The sequence below is a fragment of the Nannobrachium achirus genome (genome assembly GCF_963921795.1).
Source record: "Nannobrachium achirus genome assembly, chromosome: 23".
NCBI classification, from domain to species: Eukaryota; Metazoa; Chordata; class Actinopteri; order Myctophiformes; family Myctophidae; genus Nannobrachium; species Nannobrachium achirus.
The window spans coordinates 29,274,653-29,300,248 of record NC_137830.1 but is presented as its reverse complement, the minus strand read 5'-3'; the positions used below and the strand labels follow the sequence as shown (position 1 = coordinate 29,300,248).

Sequence of the window (25,596 nt, the reverse complement as noted above, 5' to 3'; positions counted from 1 at the left end):
GTGTGTGTGTGTGTGTGTGTGTGTGTGTGTGTGTGTGTGTGTGTGTGTGTGTGTGTGTGTGTGTAGACAGCCCAGTCATATGGAGGATGCTGACCTACCCGCCTGCTCGGCGAGCTCTACTGGTGGGCTGTGGTCTCCAGATGTTTCAGCAGCTGTCGGGCATCAACACTGTCATGTGAGTACACAGCGGTCCATACCTCAGTGGTGGAAAGTACTATCTACTCAAGTATTCTATTCGAGTATAATTATGAGGTACTTGTGCTTCATTTGAGTACGCCCATTTTTCAATGCTCGCTACTTCTACTCCACTACATCTCAGCGGCAAATATTGTTCTTTTGACTCCGCTTCAATTATTTGAAAACGTAAGTTATTTTCTAGATTTAGATTAGTGTTAAAAAGCAGGCCTGGAATGCTGGCCTGGCTGTCCAATCACCTAATGTAGGCTCTAAAGTAGCTTGACAGTGTGTCGTGGGTTCGAGTCCTGTTACCGTCCGTCGCTGTGGGTGTGGCGGTCCTGATGCGTGTGTGTCATCAGTATTCTACTGACAATGTGCAAGGTTGATTGAAGCTACAGCCTGTACATCTCGCGTCCTCTCCCGATGGAGTGATTGTAATCACGACTGTAACACCCAGGATTTGAACATATCTACCGCTAAATCAAGTCAGAGCTTCAGGCAGTCAGCAATACCCAACACCACCATGCTGTATTTTGATTGTGTTAAGTACCAGCTCTTATGCCTTAACCTAAAGGCATGTCCATACTGTCTCCGACCACCAAACTCGTCAGAGACATGCAGCTTTCCGTACTCCAATTCGTGGTAATGCTTTCCAGAAGATGCGAGTGACGTCATTTTGTAGTTGAACCGGACCTTTCCGACGAAAGGTTCAGTGGTCGGAGACAGTATGGACAGGCCTTTTAAGTTAAGGCATAAGAGCTGGTACTTAAGACAATCAAAATAGAGCCCTACTTAATGTCTTAAAAGAGTAGAGAGACGACATCCAACCAACAATTAACATACTCTGCCATACACATTGTTTAAAGACATACCCCATCTTTCTCTCCCCGTTTGCTGTCCCAAATATCGCTATCAATAAAGGCATGAAAAGCCCAAAAATAAATCTAAAATTTATATTTTTAAATAAGCCCTGATTGCAGCTTTAACGTCATCTTACTGGCAACCAAATAATATGACATCTCTCTTCCCTTTTTAAGGAAAGCAACATAGACGGGACACCATATACTCTGGCACAGACTGATAATAAGATGGCTAAATAAAATAGATTAAAACCCTGTCTGCCTCTATCACTGTGCCAGCGCTTACAAATACGGCACTCGCTGAAAAACAAATCAAGATAATGAAAAGGATGTGATGGTATGACAGTAACTCCAATGAATACACAGCTGTTAAAATGATTCAATGCTCTCACAGATACCGTCGATGTTGGGTAGATAGAAACCTTGAATGTCCAAAACCCTTATACTTTTCAGGATATCAAATAAAGAACCTGTGGTCCAATGGATCCAATATAGTTACCATTTATTTAGCCACAAGCTTGTGTTAATACTTTTCATTGTTTAAATAATATGTATAAAACCCACAGACAGACTTAACCACATTCAACCTGCGTGTCATTATGTGAAAATTGCAGATCTACAATTCTACTAGCGTGTTGATCGCGACGCTTTGTGAGCTTGTATGTCTGCTGTCTTCGCTACCTTTATATTATACTTGAGTACAAAAGAAAATGAAGAGATGAAGGAGATACAGGGTTTCTGTCCGACACAGTGATATGAAATGCAAATGATGGTATGAGTCAGAACTTTAGCATTCTCATGACTCCCCTAGTCCCCGTCCAGAGAGATGGGGTTAGAACAGTGAGAACAGCAGACTTACAAGTAGAGATGTACCCGATACAGTTTGGATTTTTCCTTCTCAATACCGATTCCGATAGCCATAACTTGCACATCGGTCGATACCGAGTACCAATCCGATAAAGCAGTGGTTTTCAACACTTTTCATATCAAGGTCCATTATTTATTCAGCATTTGAGCCAGAAATGTTGCCTCTCAGACCCAAGACTTGTTGTCGTTGGATAAGATTTTGTCCACAATTCCATGCTGCATTGATGTGGTACCATAGGAGAGATAACAGGCAAACGTTGATCAAAATAATAATTCTGTAGACTTCTCTACAATTATGTAATGCAGATGTTTAACAATAATTTAACTCTTAACCCTTACCCTCAAGGACCACTGGTTGAGAACCACTGCGATAAAGAAATCTAGGACAGTGGGACCCAGGATTCCAAATGGACGGTCCATTTGGTTCCATTTGTACACTCTCAGAGTTACGGGGCTCCTTCAAATCAAAAGGTTTGAGAATCACTGATCTAGGAATAAAACAAATTTAAATATATAAAACAGTAGTGCAACATCAACTGAGGATTCTAAAACAAAATAATCGATGGCTGTAAGTGTAAATGACATATCATCATGTGATAAATGATGTGCTATGGGAATGGCACAGACTGACATACTCACCGATACCAGCGTTTTGGGCAGTATCTGCAGCTTTTCCGATACTGGTATCAGTATCGCCACAATCGGAAGTATGAATCTTGCTTAAGCTTTTATAATGCTGGACATGAATTCGGGGATCCAGTACCCTCTGATTGCATTACAGCTTCCCCTCATCCTCCAATCTGTACGTGATGGAGGAGAGGAGGAGACGTCCCTCCCTCCCTTTCATCTTTCCCCTCCATCGTCCGAGGAATGACATTGTGTCACATCTCTGCTCTCCCCTCTTATAGTCCAACTCTATTCCGGGCTTTGTAAACAATCTGTGGATGTGTGCTGTTGCATAGCAACGATCAGAGGAGGTGAGAGGAAGATGAGAAATGTGTGTGTGTGTGTGTGTGTGTGTGTGTGTGTGTGTGTGTGTGTGTGTGTGTGTGTGTGTGTGTGTGTGTGTGTGTGTGTGTGTGTGTGTGTGTGTGTGTGTGTGTGTGTGTGTGTGTGTGTGTGTGTGTGTGAAAGAGGGAGAGAGAGAGAGAGAGAGAACATTTATTAATGTGTGAAATGTAATAATGTGTGGTGTATTGCATGCACATGCAATACAGTAGGTGTGTGCTTTCATGCCCGTAAGCACTGCATGCTGTGTGTGTGTGTGTGTGTGTGTGTGTGTGTGTGTGTGTGTGTGTGTGTGTGTGTGTGTGTGTGTGTGTGTGTGTGTGTGTGTGTGTGTGTGTGTGTGTGTGTGTGTGTGTGTGTGTGTGTGTGTGTGTGTGTGTGTGTGCGCGCGCGCGTGGCGTGTGTGTGTCTGCCTGTCTGCCTTTCTATCTGTGTCTCTTTCTCAACTACTGCAGTTTGATATCCATGCCTTTGTTTCTGTGATGTGAATTGTCGCAAAAACCTTGTATCTCCACATTTCATCTTTTTTTCCTTTCATAATTTATGACCCATATGGTAGCTTTGGCCCTCCAGTACCCATCCATGATGAATGGTACATTAGGTATGGGTGGGCTTGGAAGACGGGGGTCATCAGACCATCTTCCCCCTCAATTTCAGGAGGATTTTCCTGGAGGTTTTGATAAAGTGAGTAGCAAGCTTTCACACTCCCCACCCCCTCCACAGATCTTGACAGACTGAGAAAGGTTTCTGCTGGAGATGTCTATGACTATGACTCTGGTTATCCTCTTCAACCCTCAAATCCTTTGGGATCAGCTCCTGTTGTTCCGATGTTGCTTATACTTGGTATAGCTCCTCAATCAGTGACAAAGTCCCTGTATGCTTTTTGCTTCAACAAAGCTTTAGTAGTGGCAGTGTTTTGGCAGGAAATTTTGATTTAGTGTTAGTCATTGCGACCGAAGGTCGCAGTATACCATGAGAAATGTTGCAGCTTGTCTCCGTCTGTCTATCTGTCTGTCTGTCTGTCTGTCTGTCTGTCTGTCTGTCTGACTGAAAATATTCGATCTACAAAAAAGGTCTTTCTTTTGGTCATCATATCCTATTATTTTTTATTTTTCGCCAGTGAAAAAAGGTAGTCGACGAACACTAAATAGTTGGCTGTTATGTCCTCCTCCTCACCTCCTCATCCTGCTGTGCATGTTCTTGATTTCCACCGCATATAGCGCTCCTGACAGACCGTCGCCAGCTGACACCGTTCTTATTTGACCTTCCTCCCTCCCTCCTTCTTTGGTGCCCTCAGGCTCAGCCTCACTGTCGCAGTGACGCTCCCGTGGTCTGAGCAGAGTGCGCTGAAGTTCCCGTGTGCCTCGCTGTCCTGAATGATGCTCCTCCTCCATTTCCTGCGTGTTTGGATGTAGTCAATTTGGCGTGTCTTTTTTTTTTATATTGACCAGTAATGACATAGTCCAAAATATGATCACTACTAAGTTTAAAATCAATGAAAAGAGCTGTGGCTAAATAATAACCACATTGAATCCTTATCCTGAGGCCCAGTCTTTCAGCTTTCAGGAAGTAACCAAAAATACACAGGGAAGACAAATCTGCATATTATAACCACACCTGGGGGTCTGTTAGAGTAATGTCAACTCCATAAACACATACAAAACAGAAACAGTACTAGACTATGGCACCACCTCTTTAAGTGTTCCTGTCTGACTCCGTCTGTCTCATTTCCTACCTGTCCCGCTCCCAAGTTTGACTACAAGTATGTCTCTCAAGTTGTCCCTCCCTCCGTCTGTCCTTGTTGTCTTGCTGTGGAGCTGTCCATGATTGGCCTTATTAAAGGAAGTCTGGGGAGCCTGCAAATCAGCCAGGCTTGAGAACCCAGACGGCCAGACCCCCACCCCCCTGTCCCCAGCTGCTTTCGCTGATTAGACTGGTTGGCTGGTATAGAGAGAAGGAGAGGGTAAGAATAGTAGAGAGGTGGGATGGGAGAGAGTGTGGACTCGCAGATTCGAAGGCTGGCAGTAGCACACAATTATTCGCTCTCTCACTCAGCTATGTCAGTGGTTCCCACACTGGTGTGCCATGAAACTAGTCCAGGTGTGCACTGGGATTTTGTGATGTGTCAAGTCCTATTTTTGGACGTGAGATTAAGCTCACTTTGCGTTGAGTTGTCAGCGAGTATATCGGCTATTTTTGCTATGAATACAGGTGTCTTGAGATTTGCCTTGAGATTTTGACTGACCACCTTGGGCACAAAACACTTGAAAGGCACTGGGTTTGTGTTTGGGTGGCGCAGTGGTAAAGTCCCTGCCCACAGAGGTTGTGGACTCGAATCCACCGTGGTGCAACCAGCTTTGTCGGGCATCTACAAGGTACTGATCCACTGCCATGTGTCAGTCAATGAAGCTGTACTGTCTGTTTCCATGTATATATAATTGGATCACCCACACAGTGTTGATGGCCACACACAGATGCAAATGTACTGGTGTCTTGGAGCACTTGGTCTGTCTGTCTGTCTGTCTGTCTGTCTGTCTGTCTGTCTGTCTGTCTGTCTGTCTGCCTGCGTGTCTGTCTTCCAGCTCATAGATGAGATGTGTAGACAGGCTGACAGATGTGTTTGTGTTGGTCTGTAGATAATGTTGTCAGATGAAGGCTGTGGATGGATGAGTGAGTTATCAATGTAAAGGTTCTCCCCCCCCCCCCCGCTCCCTCTCTGAGTCTCTCTCTCTCTCTCTCTCTCTCTCTCTCTCTCTCTCTCTCTCTCTCTCTCTCTCGCAATCTCAATCTGCTGTCTGTCTTTCGGTCTGTATCTGAGAACATTGTGGAAAAACAATGAGTGGAATTATCCAGGAATAGGAATAGCCTTCATTCATTTAGCATACAAGGGTCACAGTGGACTGTGTGTGTGTGTGGGGGGGGGGGGGGGGTCAGTAGACCAGAGAAAGGAAAGTTAAAGGGAGACGGATGGGGAAACATAGGACAGAGAGATATGGCCGTGAAGAGGCGAGGGAGGTATGTGAGGCACTGTATACAGTACCTCACATACTGTCCCTAAGCCTCGTTTTAGGGACGACAAGACAAGCAGCAACTGGTATGCTGACCTCAGTGATCTTGAAGGGATATACAGTAACAGTATAAGTTAAGAAGAGCAGAGACATAAATGGGCGTTAATCCATTTAAAGGGGCCCCACCATGAATTTCACATTCATGGTGTTACAAAATTGTGGGATAAAAATGTAAGTAAAATAATAATAATAATAAAGTATTCAAATCAATCAATGTTATGCATCAGCTAATGGGAATCATAATAGATGTAAAATAGGCAGATCTTGGATTTTGTCTGTAGAATGTCACATGGCCACACATCCACGACACTTTGTGAGCCTGTGAGGCTATTCTTGATGCGCGACACTGTCGTACGCCTGAGTATGAATTGGGCTAAAGTATTATGTACAAATTAAATATATATATATATCAAGAATGTGTATCTGAGCCAGTCTTGCATCCTTTATTTTGGAGTGCCTTTGGTTTTTGTGTTTTTTTTATTTATTTTTTATAGCGGAGCACCCACTGCCTAAACAAAAACCTGTGTTTAATGAGCGATGCACCGGTGCTGACTTGACACCTAAAATACTGTTCCTTAAGAAACATTATAACTTTTCCAAGTTTTCCAAGTGTTTTCCCATGTTATCAAATACTGATATCCTGTGAGTCATGTCAATTTCACATTTTACATTTTTTTTCTTGTTTTTTGGTCTTCCCAGTGTCTCTTCCAGCCCCCCAAAAACCCATTCATTAACTCTAAGCCGTGCCTTTCATTTCAGTGATTTTCTGAATGGGCGGGTCTGAATGGTACTCTTATGAAATCGAGCCCTTGTTTATGTCACAAAGGGGCTCATTTCCTATTGGGCCCCCTCAAGAAGGAGGCAGTACTTTTTGGGAGGCTATATTCTATTGAAACTATATATATGAGGTGGAACCATGAGGTAAAGTGGTACTAAAATTGGCATGAATTGGAGTGACTACATGGTTCTCATCGTGGTACTATGCTAATCTTATCTTTATCGTTCCAATTTGAGCCCAAATCGTTGACTCTACATGGTTCTCATCGTGGTACCATGCCAATTTTCTCTATATCATTCCATTTTTAGCCCAAAGACAGCGCCCCAAAGAGCATTTTGATGTTGCATCAGAAATGGCTTGGAATTAAAGACAGACAGAACATGCAATTTAAATATCCAAGTGGTTGTTTAGGCTAAAACCTGTATAAAACCGCATTATGGACCAATATTTATATAAAATATATATTTTTAAAAGCATGGTGGGGCCCCTTTAAAGATTTAAAAACAAACAGAAAGTCTTTAAATGGATCCTAAAACACACTAGGAAGTCAAAGGAGTGATCCCAGAAAAGGGGGGTGATATGTTCTCGCTTTTGAGTGCCTGCTAAAAGACATGCGACAGCATTTTGGACTAGCTGAAAGCGAGAAAGGGAGGCTTGACTAATGCCAGCATAGAGGGCATTACAGTAGTCAAGGCGCGAGTGTCAATGAAAGCATGTATAATCCTTTCACATTCACTAAAAGATAAAAAGGACTTGACCTTGGATAAAAGCCGTAGTTTGAAGAATTATGCATGCTTAAGATTAGGGTATATATTATTAATAGTCCGGAGGATAGTGACCAGATTTTAGGTGAATCGTTCACTTTTTCATACAAGCGTGAAAATTGGTACACTTGTACAGTTTGGGGCCCTGAACATTTTCAGATATGGAGCCATCGCAGAAACGCCCCCTGGTGGCCATTATGGCCATTTTACTTTCCGCCATTAACAATTAATGTATTTTACATCATAACTCCTGAACTAAACATGATAATACAGAATAGATGATGTCTAGACCTATGTTTTGATGGTCAAGGATTCCATTGATATCATGTAACACATCATAAACTGTCCAGGTGAATAGTTAATGGTCATATATATTCATGGCGGAGGGGTCAACCATGATACAACTGGATACGCGAATGATATCTACAAGTTGGACACCACCATAATGGTCTGGGCTTTAATTAACGCCAGAGGCCCTTGAGAAAACACATGGTGATGTCATCCAATGGGAAAACCCTTGAAATAACACAGAGCGATGTCATTAACTGGGTGATGACATCACCCAGTTCACATCCCAGGCCATAAATAAGGGCCACGAGAGGGGCTTTCTATGCCCGGAGCCAATCCAATGGGCATAAACGGGCACATGTCCAAAATCTTGAGGATTGGCGGATTGGTGAGCTTCACATGACATTTCAGCCAACCAGACTATGGGCCAGTCTCAAGAATTTGTCAAGCTTCACGTGACATCATAATATCTTACTATAAAGTGTGTCCTGCAGACACTCATGCGGTTTCCGCATAAGTGTTCGAAAACGTTCATGGGGATTGGTGGATTGGTGAGCCTCACATGACATTTCAGCTAACCAGACTATAAAAGGGCCTGATGGATGCGTCTGTGTAAATCGGTGTTGTTAGGAATGATGTCAACGGTTTATGTTTTGTGACATCAAAGACCAGATCTCTGGTCAGCCTAAATAAGATGTGATGCAGTTTTTAAACATTGCATTTAGTCTGGGTATGACCAAGAGAGATCTTTGAAAGAGTGACACGTAGAGGGCGATATGTAGAGAATTGAGAAGGAGACAAAGATTGACAGAGAATATATCAAAACCAAATCTTTCCACCTCACAATTGACAAAGAAACGCCTTCCAATTAACAGTGCAAGTAGTTTCCATACGCCTTCACATCTCAGATTCTCCTCCATGAAGACATGAAGACATCAGGAGCCACAACAACCTCTGCTGTCAAAATGATGAGAAATGGAAAGCTCCCCTCATCTTCCTTTGTAACCAGTCTGAAACGAGGAGACACAGACCATCCAAGATCTTGTGAGGACTTCATCTCAGCCAGGAGAAGTACAGAAACATCTGATAAATTACACAGGAAGGAGAAGAGCTTCATTGAGGTATCGACTCTGAAGATACACCAGCATGTCCGCAGTGGAGAAAAACCCTTCCACTGTGAACAATGTGACAAGGGTTTTAATCAGCTAGGTCACTTGAAGTCACACCAGCGTACCCACACTGGAGAAAAACCCTTTGTGTGTAAACAGTGTGACAAGGGTTTCAGTGAGTTAGGTACTCTGAAGACACACCAGCGTGTCCATACTGGAGAAAAACCCTTTGTGTGTAAACAGTGTGACAAGAGTTTCAGTAAGCTAGTCAACCTGAATACACACCAGCGTGTCCACAGTGGAGAAAAACCCTTTGTGTGTAAACAGTGTGACAAGGGATTCAGTAAGCTAGGAAACCTGAAGACACACCAGCGTACCCACACTGGAGAAAAACCCTTTGTGTGTAAACAGTGTGACAAGAGTTTCAGTAAGCTAGTCAACCTGAATACACACCAGCGTGTCCACAGTGGAGAAAAACCCTTTGTGTGTAAACAGTGTGACAAGGGTTTCAGTGAGTTAGGTACTCTGAAGACACACCAGCGTATCCATACTGGAGAAAAACCCTTTGTGTGTAAACAGTGTGACAAGGGTTTCAGTGAGTTAGGTACTCTGAAGACACACCAGCGTACCCACACTGGAGAAAAACCCTTTGTGTGTAAACAGTGTGACAAGGGTTTTAATCAGCTAGGAAACCTGAAGACACACCAGCGTACCCACACTGGAGAAAAACCCTTTGTGTGTAAACAGTGTGACAAGGGTTTCAGTAAGCTAGACAATCTGAAGACACACCAGCGTGTCCACAGTGGAGAAAAATCACACCCAATGTGAAGTGAGCAGTTGTCGTGCTTGCATAACGTCTTCAGACTAGGATATAAGTCTAGGATGTACAGGCTACACACACACACACACACACACATACACACACACACACACACATTGCTATGGCAAAACGCTGAGGAGAAATGGCTACAGACACACGCACAGCCACTCTATGGAGCTGTTTACCACCGCTCAAAACCCTTTGTGTGTAAACAGTGTAACAAGGGTTTCAGTGAGTTAGGTACCCTGAAGACACACCAGCGTACCCACACTGGAGAAAAACCCTTTGTGTGTAAACAGTGTGACAAAGTGTAGAGCCCTTTACCTGTAGGTGCTCTAACGCGAGAGGCAACGATGGTTTAACAACACTCTGAGATTGACATATTGACATGACGTCATTTCTAGTAAAGGATAAAATAAAATAAAAAGTCCATATATGGGCATTCCCAGGAACAAAATCCCTTTTTGCCCATGAATGGAAATGTCTTATGTCATAAATCCCAGGCCCTGACTGGCCCAAGAGCCTGCTTTACTTTGATTTACACCCTACCTTCCCCGAAAACATTAATATTAAGTCCATATATGTATATGGACATATATTAATGAAGGATAAAATAAATAAAATGTCCATATACTCATACAGTATGGGCATTCCCAGATGATTCCATGTTAGGATACCCCTTTATGCCCCTATATGGAGATTCCCAGGCATCAAACCCAGGCCCTAACTCGCCATGGCCGTGCTTGGCTTTCCGAATTAACTCATTCATTGCCTTTTCAAAATGGCCCCCAAGTTCCTAAATTTCTAGTGCATTGATCAATGATCCGTGCACGCCTATGCCTAGATCATGCACCATGTGTAGTACCTTTTCACAGCTTTCAAACAAAAAAATCCGCTTGAAAATTCAGGCATTCATGAGATAGAAGCCTTCAAAGTCTTAATGTAAACAAACATGGCTGCCATTTTGAAAGATGTGTTTGTTATGGGGCTAAACATGCAATTTCGCGATTGCGATCATGCCTAATACATTTTAGGCATTTTAGAAAAAAAATGTTTTGAAAAGAAATCATTTTGGGATTTTTTTCTTTTTTTTTACGGGAAAACTCAGGAAACTCGGGCCATGGCAGTCTGGGGGTACTGTAATAACTCGGGAAACTCCGGCCTTGGCAGTCAATGAGTGTTAACATACGTTTTATGCTCATATATGGAGATCCCTGTCCCAATGTCATCAATATTAAGGACATATCTGGGAATGCCCATATTTGATAATGCCCATATATGGGCATGTTAATTTGACATAACATTGTTGACTATCATGCAGGGGTCTCCATATATGGGTAGCCTAACTGGTCTGATGTACATCACTGGCCAGATGGCCAAGAATTGCTAGTTCACCAAAAAAAAGGAAGAGGAGAGCAAACGTCACTGTATTTTTTTCAAAGGCTGCAGATGGAATCATATTTAATCTGCATAGCATCCATGTCTTTTATGGATTCTTCTGTTGCAGTTGTTTCTTATGCCTTCATGTTATGAAGTCATTATTTACATTTCTCTGATTGGCAAATGCCACCCAGCAAGCTTGGTCTTGAGTTATTCACAAAAAAGGAAGAGGAGAGCAAATACCCCCAAAGGATGCACTGGTGCAACACCTCAAAAGAGCAGTGTACGGTGTACCAAGGAGTACACTGTTGGGGACAAGCATTTGAGGTGGCACCAGAAATGCCATCGTGGTCAATTCTTCCACAGGCAAGACAATCTCTCCTTCAGCTCTTAAGTTGTGGCTGCAAGAAAGGCTGCCAGGGGCATTACAAATGCAAAAAAGAAAGAAAAAAAGGAAGAAACTCCTAATAGTGCACACACAGCAAAGTGTCAATGTGGAGGAGGCTGTGAAGGAGACAGTGAAGATTTAAGAATAGATTCATCATCATCATCAACAACAACAATCAATCAATCAGTCAAACAAAAAACATGAAATATATGTGCTTAAGAAATACATAACAAGACAATGAAACCAAATGTATTCAACAGAGGCAAAATATTGTGATTTCCTTCTCAAATCACTGAATTGACCATTAACTATTCAGCTGGACAGTTTATGATGTTGTACAGATTATCAATGGAATCCTTGACCATCAAAACATAGGTGTAGACATCACATATTCTGTATTATCATGTATGGTTCAGGAGATAAGACACAAAATACATTATCTGGTAATGGCTGATATTAAAATGCCCACCATGGCTGCACCAGGGGGCGTTTTTGCGATGGCTCCATATCTGAAAATGTTCAGCGTCCCAAAGTGTACCAAGTTTCATACTTTTATGAAAAAGTGAAAAATGTTCAGACAAAACCAGCAGACTACCTCACAACATCACCAAATTGACCATTAACTATTCACCTGAACAGTTTATGGTGTTGTATATGATATCAATGGAATCCTTGACCATAAAAACATAGGTCTAGACATCAACTATTCTGTATTATCATGTTTTGTTTAGGAGTTATGATGCAAAATACATTAATTGGTAATGGTGGAAAGTAACATGGCTGTCATGGCCACCAGGGGGACGGTTTTGCGATGGCTCCATATCTGAAAATGTTCAGGGCCCCAAACTGTACAAATGTACCAAATATCACGCTTGTATGAAAAAGTGAGCGATTTTCGTCACTATCCTCCAGACTATAATAGAGTATGTTGTGATTGTGAAATAAATCATAATGTCACTTTCAGTTTTTAATGGCACTTGGTTGTCTTTAAATACATTATTTATTATGTTATATGTGGGCCCCAGGAGGATTTTTTGGGGGGGTTATTCTTTTAACATTACTGTGTAACTGTACATCTGTACTTTTTGCAAACTGTTAATAAAGTATTCAATTTGTCTCCCCATGCGCGGCAGAGGGAGAGCAGAGCCCAGGATTACATAGGCAATTTGCACTGGGTGCAAAAATGGGTTACAAAATTGTGGGATAAAAATGTAAGTAAAATAATAATAATAATAAAGTATTCAATCAATCAATCAATGTTATGCATCAGCTAATGGGAATCATAATAGATGTAAAATAGGCAGATCTCGGATTTTGTCTGTAGAATGTCACATGGCCACACATCCACGACACTTTGTGAGCCTGTGAGGCTATTCTTGATGCGCGACACTGTCGTACGCCTGAGTATGAATTGGGCTAAAGTATTATGTACAAATTAAATATATATATATATCAAGAATGTGTATCTGAGCCAGTCTTGCATCCTTTATTTTGGAGTGCCTTTGGTTTTTGTGTTTTTTTTATTTATTTTTTATAGCGGAGCACCCACTGCCTAAACAAAAACCTGTGTTTAATGAGCGATGCACCGGTGCTGACTTGACACCTAAAATACTGTTCCTTAAGAAACATTATAACTTTTCCAAGTTTTCCAAGTGTTTTCCCATGTTATCAAATACTGATATCCTGTGAGTCATGTCAGGTAGTTATAACACCATGGGAAAACCCTTGGACAACTTACGTCAAACCTACAGTACGTCATCCATTGGGAGAACCCTTGGAAAAAGACATGGTGAGAAACACCAAGATCGGCACACTTTTCACACTTTTTATCTGCAACGAGTCAAACAAAATGTAATGCCTCAAAATGCAATTCAAAGTGCTTGTCAGGGTGGGGGGTTCCCAGTTCAAATATGATTCGTTTGGGGTGTCGTGATCCGAAAAGGTTGAGGGCAAGGATTATAATAGATAAGTGGTTTTCAAACTATTTGTGCCCAAGTCACAGGCACACCTCTATTCATATCCCTGCAAAAATATTTCACATATTCAAAATTCAGCACATAAGTGTATCATTTTAAACACATTTCAAACGGGGTTTGTATCATGCAGCTGATGTTAACATTTCTGTTCTTGTGAATGCACAGGAGAGCTAGCACACAAACACACGCACATACTCAAGAAATAAAAAGTCAGTTGCAGTATTTCTTCTACAACAATTCAGTGCATCTGGAGTGTTGACTTACTGTTGACTTATTCTGTGTTGTTGTTTGTTAACGCTTCCAGTGCCAGCCCCTAGATGGCGCCGTTGGAATGCCAGACTTTCTCCCATAGGCGAGCGCTTCAGCATCCAGGGGCTCACGTTGCAGTGACGCGCGTGCTCACGTTCGTGCACATCATGGAAAGGTCCCGGATGTTAATGCTAACAGAATAGCTATTCCCATCTAGTCATTTTAAAGATCATTTTTAGGCGATTTCGCCGTAAATAAACCTCGGCGCGCATCCCTAAAAACACAATCCAGAGATATGGGCCTCCAAAGATGTGGTTTTTCATTGGATTCGGCGGCGATTCGCGGCTACGTTCGCGGCTCACGGCCGGCATGGCTTCCCCAGGATTTGGACCACTGGATTTTACATTTAGGCCCAGGCTTCAGAAGGCCTCGGATCATTTTATTCATTTCATTAAATATCCCGAACATGTTCGGGATAGGCACACTGGACTACGTTCCGGAAGCGGCGCTGAACATTTGGTGAACATTGGGGGTCTCAAAAATGTATTTTAAACCATTTTTAATGGAATATATCGTCGGACCATGTAAAATGGCTAGCTGGCTAGCGTAGGACGAGCCAGGACCACCCACGACTATACAAGCAGCTCAGGGTAAGTCAATTAATTAAAAAAAAATTGTATTGGACTGAAAATATCCCGAACATGTTCGGGATAGGCACTAAATGAGTTAAGGTCAGCCGGTCAGCGGGTGTTTTCAGTCTGTAATGGTAACAGATGGATACAAGTACTGTACCTGATGCTTGTGATGCAGTTCAGCATTAATTTTAGAAAATAGGCCAGTTCCCACGAGAATCTCCCTCATCTCCCCCTTCCTCTCTCCTCTCCTCTCCTCTCACTCTCTCTTTCTCTCTCTCTCTTTCTCTCTCTCTCTTTCTCTCTATCTCTTTCTCTCTATCTCTTTGTCTGTCTGTCTGTCTGTCTGTCTGTCTGTCTGTCTCTCTCTCTCTCTCGCTCTCTCTATCTCTCTCTCTACAATTCTTTTCTCATTTTGTTCCAATTTTCACACTTCCACATCTACTCTTCTTGTCATTCTGTCATTCATCCCTGTCTCCCCACCTGTCAGCTCATACAGTACAGACGCTCACTCACTCCGTTACATTCAGGCAGACACACACACACACACACACACACACACACACACACACACACACACACACACACACACACACACACACACGTGCATAGATAAAGTACATGTACAGCAAATCATTGACGCACGTCAACATTTTCAGCCGTTTTTGTCATGACACACACTAGCTGGATCACGTTGGATTATATCCATAGTAGCAAGTTACATGTAGTGACAACAATAAACCCTATTTTAAGGCTGTAAGCCGGAACTTATTTTAAAAGTTTTGTCAAAGAAAACAGTATCCACTAGCATTCTGAATGGATTTCTGTATTTCACTGTTCTGTGTAAACTGCAACGTTTGATTGTTAATTCCTTTTGACAATTGTGTTTGCGTCAATCAAAGGTTGTGATTTAATGTCTGCCCCACAGTCATTTTGTGAGTCTTCTTCATGAGAGGAGCTGAGGTTGATAATATGCAGAGGTGGAAAAAGTACTCACATTCTTTACTTAAGTAAAAGTATCAATACTGCAATTTAGAAATACTCCGTTACAAGTAAAAGTCTGGAATTCAAAATGTACTGGCAGTTCTCCTGTTTGCCTCTCTGGACCATGGCTTAAGTTCTGGGGGTCCTCTTAGTTGGCATGTAGGACACACTGATTGAGGGGCGTCTTTATTCTCCCAGTCCAGGGGATTAGCATTCCCCTCTGGCATCAACAGCCAGCCCAGCCTGTGACCTTTGAATTGATGCAAGGAGACAACACATACATCACAGAACCAGGCTTATCTTCCAGACGGTTTCAATGAGTCTACAACATAAGTCTCTCTGTGTGTGTGTGTGTGTGTGTGTGTGTGTGTGTGTGTGTGTGTGTGTGTGTGTGTGTGTGTGTGTGTGTGTGTGTGTGTGTGTGTGTGTGTGTGTGTGTGTGTGTGTGTGTGTGTGTGTGTGTGCGCGTAGGGATGGGACGATACGCAATATTATCGTTTAGCGTGATAAAAAAACACTCACGATAATCATATCGTGGAGATTTTATTTATCGTGAGATCGTCCAATTCACCTTTTATTTGCCGAGCTGCATATCCGGTACCACTTACACCCTCTATAATTGGTAAAAGGTACTTATAAATAATATACGTACTCGATCCAGTATTTTTTTCACTCTCTATCAAATGTCTTCGCCAAAAAATAGCCGATCTACAAGCTGACAACGCGTCTCGCTGTGACGTGTTGTGAGCTTGTAGATCGGCTATTTTTTTTGCAAATGTTCCGCCCCAGGATAATGGATTTTGATTATCGTGATAATATCGTAAATCGCGATTTCTTTTGTCAAAATAATCTTGATATGAAATGTTCATATCGTCCCATCCCTATGCGTGCGTGCGTTTTATTATGCTGCTTACAAGAGACTCCCCATCCAGCCAGATTCAAAGAACAAAGTATCCCCAAAATAGAGGAGAATACTTGATTAACTGAAGAAAATGGGTGTCCAAGATTAACGGCAGCAAAGCTACAGTATATAAAACATATGTTCATAACAGTTCATTCATAATTAGGCTGGGCTCATTATCAATGAGTCATTACTTGTTTGTGCATAACACTGTTTACCCAACATGCAATCTCATCTACAGTACTGCCTTCTCATCTGACATTGCTCAACATATTTTAAAGACCCAGTGAAATGAAAAATAAATTTTTCACACTTTTAGAGCTTATCCGTGGTAATCATATGGGCATTCCTAACACTAGATGCCAAACAAATTGAAATAAACAATTTTTGTGTATTTATATATCAAAGGTCCCTAAATAGGCCATTCTTAATTAGATCCTGTGAACAGAAATGTGCTGCGTGATGACATAGACAGGTCTTCTTGCATATAAATGAACCTTTGATTACATTCACCGGTTTGATTCCCATTGCTGCACATTCCTCCAAACACAGCTGATCTTAATTATAGAGCTACTCCGTTTTGAATCTCATTCAAGATGACTTCCAAACTATGTATTACTCATTGTAAACTTAATGAGCACAATAAAATATGTATCTGTAAACATTATAGGTTAGAATAATAAGCAACTTGGTAACAAACATTCTGTACAAGAGGCAGCATCTCTCTGCCTTGCTAATGAGGGCTACAAACAAAACATTAAGCATCACATGACTCAGATTTTATGTCCCATCGCCTGATTGGTTCAGAAACACACAGGCTTCCTTTTCAGACTGAAACTTCAAAATAAAACACCCAAAATAGCCATTTGACTGGGTCTTCAAGGTCAGATGATCTAAAAGGTCCATACATTTTTGCTACCGCACGTCAACACGTGTATTAAAACGAACAATGTATACAAAATATAAAGTTGCCCAAAATATGGACACCAGGTGGAAAGTAATTAAAATCTATATTGTAGAGCAGTGGTTCTCAACCTGTGGTACATGTATCACCGGTGGTACTTGAGCCCCCCTCTGGTGGTACACAGAGGGGTCTCCCAAATGTGGAGTGAAATATTTATATAAATATTTACACTTACTACAGAAAGCTCCACCAGGTGTCCGTCTGTCCGTCCGTCACACACGTCACACGTCACACTTTTGCCCTGCTCATATCTACGCAACCGTTGCCCCGATCCATGCCAGATTTTGCACACACACTCCTTACCTGCCAAACTACAACCTCCAAGGACCCCCGGAGTTCCAGGGACCCCCAGGTCCCTGGGGGACCCCCAGGTGTAAAAACATTACCACATACACGTCACACTTTCCCCCTACTCATATCTCGGCCACCGTTGGCCCGATCCATGCCAAAATTTCCACACAAACTCCTTGCCTGCCAAACTACAACCTCCAAGGACCCCCGGAGTTCCAGGGACCCCCAGGTCCCTGGGGGACCCCCAGGTGTAAAAAAAAATACCAAATGTGCAAAAATGACCAAATGACCACCCCCACGGGGCTGCTCACGGGGAATTCCCGGGGACCACCCACTCCTGGTACTCCAGAACGGATGCAAAAGTGGTGGCGCCCCCAGTGGAGGACCCCCTCCACTGCAGCTCACATAAAATGCCCTAACTCGGCCTAGGAGCGTCCGGGAGAGCCGGGGCCGGTACCTATTCGTCCGCCAAGGCAACGCGGAGACCCCACCCCTCATTTCTCACATGGCCCTCTTCTAGCGAGACCTACGGTCGCTTATCTCCCGATTAGGGAGTCTTACTGGTATTATACTACAGGTGGTGCTGACCAAGCACTTGGTTGAAAAAGGCTCTCAATGTCATTCTCAATGTCTGTGGAATTGTGTGACAACTGCAGGAGTTAAAGGAGTAGTTAACACAAAACATACTTCCTTCTTATTTTGTGGGTCTTTCCTTTGCTAGATGCAGAATAGATGCACGACAGATGACAGACCAGCGTGCATCTGCACACTGTTTAGGAACCATAGGGTATACTAACAATCACTAGAGTAGAAATTATAGTGCTGCTCTGCAAAATGGTGAAATGGTGCGTAATTGAGTGAGTATGGAGTGACTTTGGACACAGCCATAGCTGTTGTGATACTGAGAACCCTTCTTCTGATTGGTGAGGGGATATAGCTCCATCAGTGTCCATTAGTCCACATGTGTGTGTGTGTGTGTGTGTGTGTGTGTGTGTGTGTGTGCGTGTGCGTGTGCGTGTGCGTGTGCGTGCGTGTGTGTGCGTGTGTGTGTGTGTGTGTGTGTTGTAAGTGTGTGTGTGTGTGCTCCTAATCAGGATCATGCTGTGCGGTAAATGGAACACCTCAGGCGAATAGTGCTTTCACTCCCGCTGAGAGAAACACTTGTTTCTCCACTGTGTGTGTGTGTGTGTGTGCGTGCGTGTGCATGTGCGTGTTGTCTCCCATAGATCATTATATTGCAATGATTTTTTTTTTTACTTTATTAAAAATGTTTCCCCTCCCCATTCTGCCTGGAGCCTGTTATTTATTCTTTCATTTGTTTCTTTCTTAATTTTTGAAGCTGGATGCCGTTGCATAAAAGAAGGTTGCATGATTATGCAAATCATCCACTTAGAATGAACGTATTTGTCAAGGGGAGAGGGGGAGATAGAGGGGGAGAGAGCTGTAAGTATGTTTTTGAAGAGATGAAAACCAGAATGCTAATTCCTACCTAGTGCCTTGTTACAGACAGTGGGAGCAACAAAGGGGAGTAGGAGACCTTTCTTTTCTTATTCTGGGTCTTTTTTAATGAACATATAAACATCCTCTGTCTTTGGTATTAAAAACTAAAAACAACACTTAAACCCTATAGACATAGCGCTCTATACTAGTATTTCCCTCTACAGGAAATGTCTTTGCCACAAATAGACAATCGACAAACTCTCATGCTTTGTGAATTGTGATGGAATGCATTTTGAGATTGTAGATATGCTATTTCCACCAAATGTTTGTCCCAGAATAGAGATGCTATAGGTTTCAGGTGGTTAACTGAATCTGTGCTTGTGCATGTGGCTATATTAGAGTAGATAGAACTACTTGACTTGAATAGCCTATTTCTCAAGTAGGAGGTATGCTTACTTGTGTTGAAAACTGAAAAGTAGTCCAAAAGCAACTCTTTTGAAGGCTACTATGAGTAACAGTTATTGTTGCGTATTGATATTGTTGCTGGCTGAAGCATAGACCGTGAACAGAAAATGTACAGCGTCACAACATGGTTTCTACAGACTCTGTGGGTTCCTTTATGGGGGTCTAAATTGACCCATACAAGTCTGTAACTCTGACAGTGTACAAATGGAACCAAATTAACCCGTTAGGTTCGGGCAGGAGCCGGAAACCTTGTATCTCCCAGGGGAGTGTCACGCAAAAGTAGTGTAAATAACAGAGCTACAAGCTGACAACGAGTCACAGTGTGACGTGTTATTGCGACTGAAGGTCGCAGTTTACCATGAGAAATGTCACAGCTTGTCCGCGTGTAGACGTGTACACATTTTTACGGTCTTTCACGGTCTATGGGCAAACCCATAGACCGTAAAAATGTGTCGTCATGATGTCATCATGCTCTGATGTCACTGGCTTCACTGTGATGTCACACTAACAGAATCCCTTTTATGCCCATTACTTTAACGAAGCACTGGTACAGTGCATGAATAAAGTACTCCATTACAGTAATGAGAGTACTTGGGAGTAATATATTACTTACCACACTCCACTCCATCTCAGAAATAGATGATGATGATGATGATGATATCATTGCTGAAATTACCTAGCAATTCGCTTTGCACTGTTCATTTGTGTGTGTGTGTGTGTGTGTGTGTGTGTGTGTGTGTGTGTGTGTGTGTGTGTGTGTGTGTGTGTGTGTGTGTGTGTGAGTGTGTGAGTGTGTTCCCTTAAATAGCTTCCTCTGTGCAGCCGTGCGTAATTGTTGTTGGACACCCAGTGGTTGAGGACAGGGGCTCGTGTTTAGATCCTTGTTGATGATGATTAGAGCGCTAATGTTCCTAATGAGAAGAGTAGAGAGAATACACGGAGATGCCAGTGTAATGACAGAGAGAGAGAGAGAGAGAGAGAGAGAGAGAGAATTAATGCGCTCAGTAAGTGGTTGGTACTTCCTGTATGGTAGATGGTGTTTCTGGAGGGTAAGTGGTTGGTACTTCCTACTTCCCGTAGAGTAGATGGTGCATGTTGTCAAATTATGTTTATTTCAGGAAGATAGCCCCCCAACCCGTGCTTCGCCACTAGGGGGCGAAATCGTACACAACGTGGCTGCCGCCTGACGTCAGATCTCGCCAACGCCCTACGTTTAGAAAAAAAGAAAGTTGAGGTTTAGGATACCTGTAGATATGGATCATTATATTAATTTATTTCTTCCGGTTTATTTTTCTGTCTTTCTGCAAAATGAAAAAGAATGGATTGCCGGATTTTCATGAAAAGTGGTGATAATGGTGAGTAGGTTGCCCCCAGGGAGTTTCCATTTTATTTTTCAGCATCACTTTTTTTTTAAGTTGACACAGGACAAAAAGCATCCTGTTGGCTGAGGTCAACATACTGTATATATTGTTTTTAAATGTGCTATATGTCACGACCATCCCAAGACTTTGATTGTGTCAGAGGCTTCTGGTATGTTCTGGTCATACCAACCAAGGGTTGGCAGCAGTGTTCATTTTGTTGACTAAAACTAAGACAAAATATATTGAGAATTTCTTCAACAAATAAAAAGTAGACTAAAATGAACGAGTGGAGAAGAGATCCAGTAGAACTAAAAGACAAGTACATTTTATGTTTGGTTGCGCTCGGGTGTTGTACTCTGAAAATAGCTTGTAGTTTGTCTATTTTCATCATGCAACCAAGTTTTTTGTACCTAACATTTAAAGGCCTCTCCATACTTCGACAGAACCGAACTTTTCGGTTGAAAAATACACTTTTTTATTTCTTATCTTTTCCGAAAAAAAAGCGTCGGATGTTCATACTTCGCTCCTGTTCGGAGGGTTGGCACGTTGGAAGTTGGAAGCGGTGGCACGTAATTGTGGAGGTTATGGAGGAGGGGGAAGACGGTGGTATGTCCGCCCGCTAAATACGACAAGGCCCCGGGATGGCCTGTATCAGAGTCTCGTTCAGGGGATGAGGGGCATGGACGAGGAGAAACATTTTGAAATAATGAGAATGTCTGCCAGTCGTTTTGACGACCTTCTGCGTCGTGTCGCGCCGCTCATTGAGCATGCACCGACACACAGTTATAGTAGTTTTCGCGGGTCGCAAAGCAAAAACAAAAGCAATGTACAGTAGCCTCGCGTCACCAGGCTTTCCAGTGTTCAGTAGCTGGGGGGGGGGGGGGGGGGGGGGGGGGGGTCCAACCGACCAATCACGTTTGCCGTTTCACCGAACCTGATTTCGGCGAGTGACAACATCTCGTCGTGCAAATTTCAGAACTATTGTTCGGAGAAAAAGCATTCCAGAACTTTCGAGGAATTACATTTTATAGTTGAAAAGGACCTTTTGACCGAAAACGGCGGTTTCGGTCAAAGTATGGACAGGCCTTTAGTTTGCCTGGCTCATGTCTGAGCCAGGGGATTGGCGGCAGTTGATGGAAGACTAAAGTGACAGGGACACTTTGACAAACTTTGATTGCATGTGCAAGTCCTGGGGGTTTATTCCTTGGAAATCGATTCGGTCCACCTTGGGTTTTACGGCACATCGATCAAATTTAGTTTTAGCTTGAAAAGATCAACAGACTATTCAAAATAGCAGTGTTCTTGCACAATGACACTGTCAAAACATAATTTAAAATGAATACAGCTGTTAGACAAAATTGGTGGTGTGTCCGATGTGTGCAGCCGGGTGATCTAACAAGGAACACAATTCAAATGTGAAAATGATGTATTACCATCAAGGAAACATTGATTGGAATTGGTCTTGATGTGTGCTCGGGCTAGACAAAACAATACAATACAAAATTAAATTCACACCAGCAGCAAAAACATGAACATCGAACAAAATAGATAAAATACAAAGTTATTTTCAGGATATGAGCCGTTACAGAGACGGGTAGCTCTGGTTGTTGCGGTCGATCATCCACCTGTGCATGATTAATAACACTTAATGTAAGTAAAAGGAATACCATAATATAGAAATTCTTTGTTACGAGTAAAAGTACAAAAGTATTGGCATCAAAACGTACTTAAGTAAAAGCACTCAATGTATGTGAACTGATTGATGTAGGTTTTGTATTTATCAATACAAGTTGTCAAATAATTGTGGAGTAAAAAGTAGTTAAGGCGCTTATCACATAGTGGCTCTACGCAGGTGTCACTCGCTGTCTCTCTTTCCCTGTAATTTCCTGTCACACTCTGCTGAACTATCTGAATAAAGGCAGAAAATCCCCCAAAATATATTAAAGAGGTGTTGCCATAGTTTTGTACTTTTTCTGTTTTGTATGTGTCTATGGACTCCATAGTATGGAGTTAACATTACTCTAACAGACCACCTGCAGAATGTCGCATTGTGAGTGTGTAGATCTGCTATTTTCAAAAGGCCAAAATGTATATGGGGTAGGGCTGATGTGGTTAATGTATGTTTTGTAAAAATAATCAAAATCTACATAGTAACTAGTAACTAAAGTTTTCAAAATAATTGTAGTGGAGTAAAAGTACAATATTTGCCTCTTGAGATGCAGTGGAGTAGAAGTAAAAGTACACACAATTGGAAATATTCAAAAATACCTTTGTACTAAGTACAAAAATTCTACTTAGTAAACTGTAACTTTCCACCTCTTGTCCTGTGTGTGTCCACACAGGTATTACAGCGCCACCATCCTGCAGATGTCGGGCGTGCGCGACGACAGGATGGCCATCTGGCTGGCCGGGCTGACCGCCCTGTCCAACTTCCTGTTCACCCTGCTGGGGGTGTGGCTGGTGGAGAGGGTGGGCCGCAGGAAGCTCACCCTGGGCAGCATCATGGGTAGGAGGAGCACCAAGGGGGGGGGGGGGGGAGTGGGACTGAGTTACCATCAGGGCCCAAGATGGAGGGACCTTAATTATTTTTATTCTTTAGCTATTGAAAAATAGCAGATCTACAAGCTCACAGCGCGGCACCGAGTGCCGCGCTGCGAGCTTGTAGATCTGATATTTTTGAAAAGTCGTGAAAATGTGTGCAAATCTTTGAATATAATGTCTCTTTTTTTAAGCGAACATTTGTAACTCAGATTTTGCTTCTGGGGGGTCCCTGGAACGAAATATTTTGAGATGTTGGTCCGTGGCCAAATACATAATCATTTTGGGAGTCCTTCACGTGAAAATGTTTGAGCACCACTGACATAGAAACCTAGGTTTAAAAAAGAAAAAAAAAGGATTTGAAATATTCAAAGACACAAATGTTCACGATTTTTCAAAAATAGCAGATCTACAAGCTCAGCTTTTTCAATAGTGAAAGCACAAAATAATGCGTAATAATGCTTTTCCAGTCTAAATGGGTTAAACCTCCCCCTATGAAGAACATTCATGGGGGGCCCGCAGTGAATCCTTGTACACAGGCCCAAAATTTGGTGCGACCAAAGCAAACCTGGGCTTCCATGACACCTCAGCAGTACCACAGGCTGACCACCTTCATGCCACGCCCCATTGATGAAGACATTTACTGAGTGCATAAATTAACATAACCTTTCAGAAGTTTGACATTTCTGTATTATAAAACCTTCTGTTGAAGTAATATTCTAATATTTTGATTTATGGATTTTTGCACAAAAAAAAGGTTTTGAATATTTCACTGCATGCACAATGAATCTAGAATGTGAAAGTTTTAGATGGATCTGTATTTAGTCGACTGAAACTAAGCTATTCATAAAAGAATATGACTAAATAAAAATGTGCTGTCAAAATGATCACTGGTTGAGAAGCAGTTACACCACCTTTACGAGCTGTTGTACATGCATGCAGGGGTGTCGCACCAAATTCTGGGCCCTGGGTACAAGGATTCACTGTGGCGCATTATTACGTATTATTTTGTGCTTTAACTATTGAAAAATAGCAGATCTACAAGCTCACAGCATGGCACAGAGTCGTGAAAAATAGTCTGAAAACCCTATGTTTCTGTGTCAGTGGTGCTCAAACCTTTTCATGTGAAGGACCCCCAAAATGATATGTATTTGGCCACAGACCCCCATCTCAAAATATTTAGTTCCAGGGACCCCCCAGAAGCAAAATGTTAGTTACAAATGGTCGCTTGAAAAAGTAAATACAGTATATTCAAAGATTTGCACACATTTTCACGACTTTTCAAAAATAGCAGATCTACAAGCTTGCAGCAAATCTACAATTTTTCAATAGCTAAAGTATAAAATAATTAAGGCCCCTCAACCTTGGGCCCTAGTAACTCAGTCCCACTTCCCCCCCCCCCCCCCCCTTGTGACACCCTGCATGCATGCCCTTTGTGTGTGTTTCCAGGTACGTGTGTGAGCCTGGCTCTGCTGGCTGTAGGCTTCCTGCTGTCCGCCCAGCACAGCCCTGCTGTCACCTTCCACCCCCCAGAGCCTTATATGGGCAATTCCACCTGCTCCAAGTACCTGTGAGTATGCTGTCAAGTTACGTGCATTACTTCGTGAAACGCAGTCGTACTGTATGTAAAACATCAAGTATTGAATTTATCGGAAAATAGGATTGAGAGCTACATTGTATATTGTGTCGGTACCTTGTACAGTACATAGTACGTAGATGCGACAGTTTTTTGTTTTCCACGCACGTACACACACGCACGCACGCACGCACACACACACACACACACACACACACACACACACACACACACACACACACACACACACACACACTGTACCAAACCAGATGAACTTCATAAGCTTTCCAATATACAGTAGTTAATAAACCGAAATATTGTTATCATCAACTATCGAGTCATTTTCTATCGAGTCCTGCATTTTGTGCCTACTGTAGGTAAACATAAAGCCAGCGTAATCAGTGTGCTCATATCTATACAGTGGCTTTCAATTTCAAGATTCTCATCTTTTGATGATAACACATTTGCCATAGCATATGAACGTTCTTCTCCTGATAATAGCATTGGTACCTGATTGGTCAGGAGCAAGCACCAGTGATGGCATTATACGATGGCATTTCAAGTGTGATTATATCACTATCATTATATCACATTCAAGTGGTCTGGAATGATGCCAATGAATGGTGTGACATTTGATTTGATATTTTGATATTTTTTAAGACTTAAAGAGAAACGCTCTCCCTTCAGCTTAATTCATATTCTATCGCACAAT

At 42.3% G+C, this 25,596-nt stretch overlaps 1 protein-coding gene across 1 annotated transcript in view; it reads left to right on the top strand.

The window, feature by feature from the left end:
* The window catches only part of LOC308309155 (proton myo-inositol cotransporter-like), a gene marked incomplete at both ends in the record, with an annotated part of 80,306 nt that overhangs the window by 35,551 nt on the left and 19,159 nt on the right, over window positions 1-25,596 (top strand). The window contains 3 exons of the mRNA XM_080754631.1: window positions 67-175; window positions 23,113-23,276; window positions 24,758-24,878. Of these exons, the coding sequence (XP_080610757.1) occupies window positions 67-175; window positions 23,113-23,276; window positions 24,758-24,878 (394 nt within the window). The remainder of the gene's footprint in view (window positions 1-66; window positions 176-23,112; window positions 23,277-24,757; window positions 24,879-25,596) is intronic.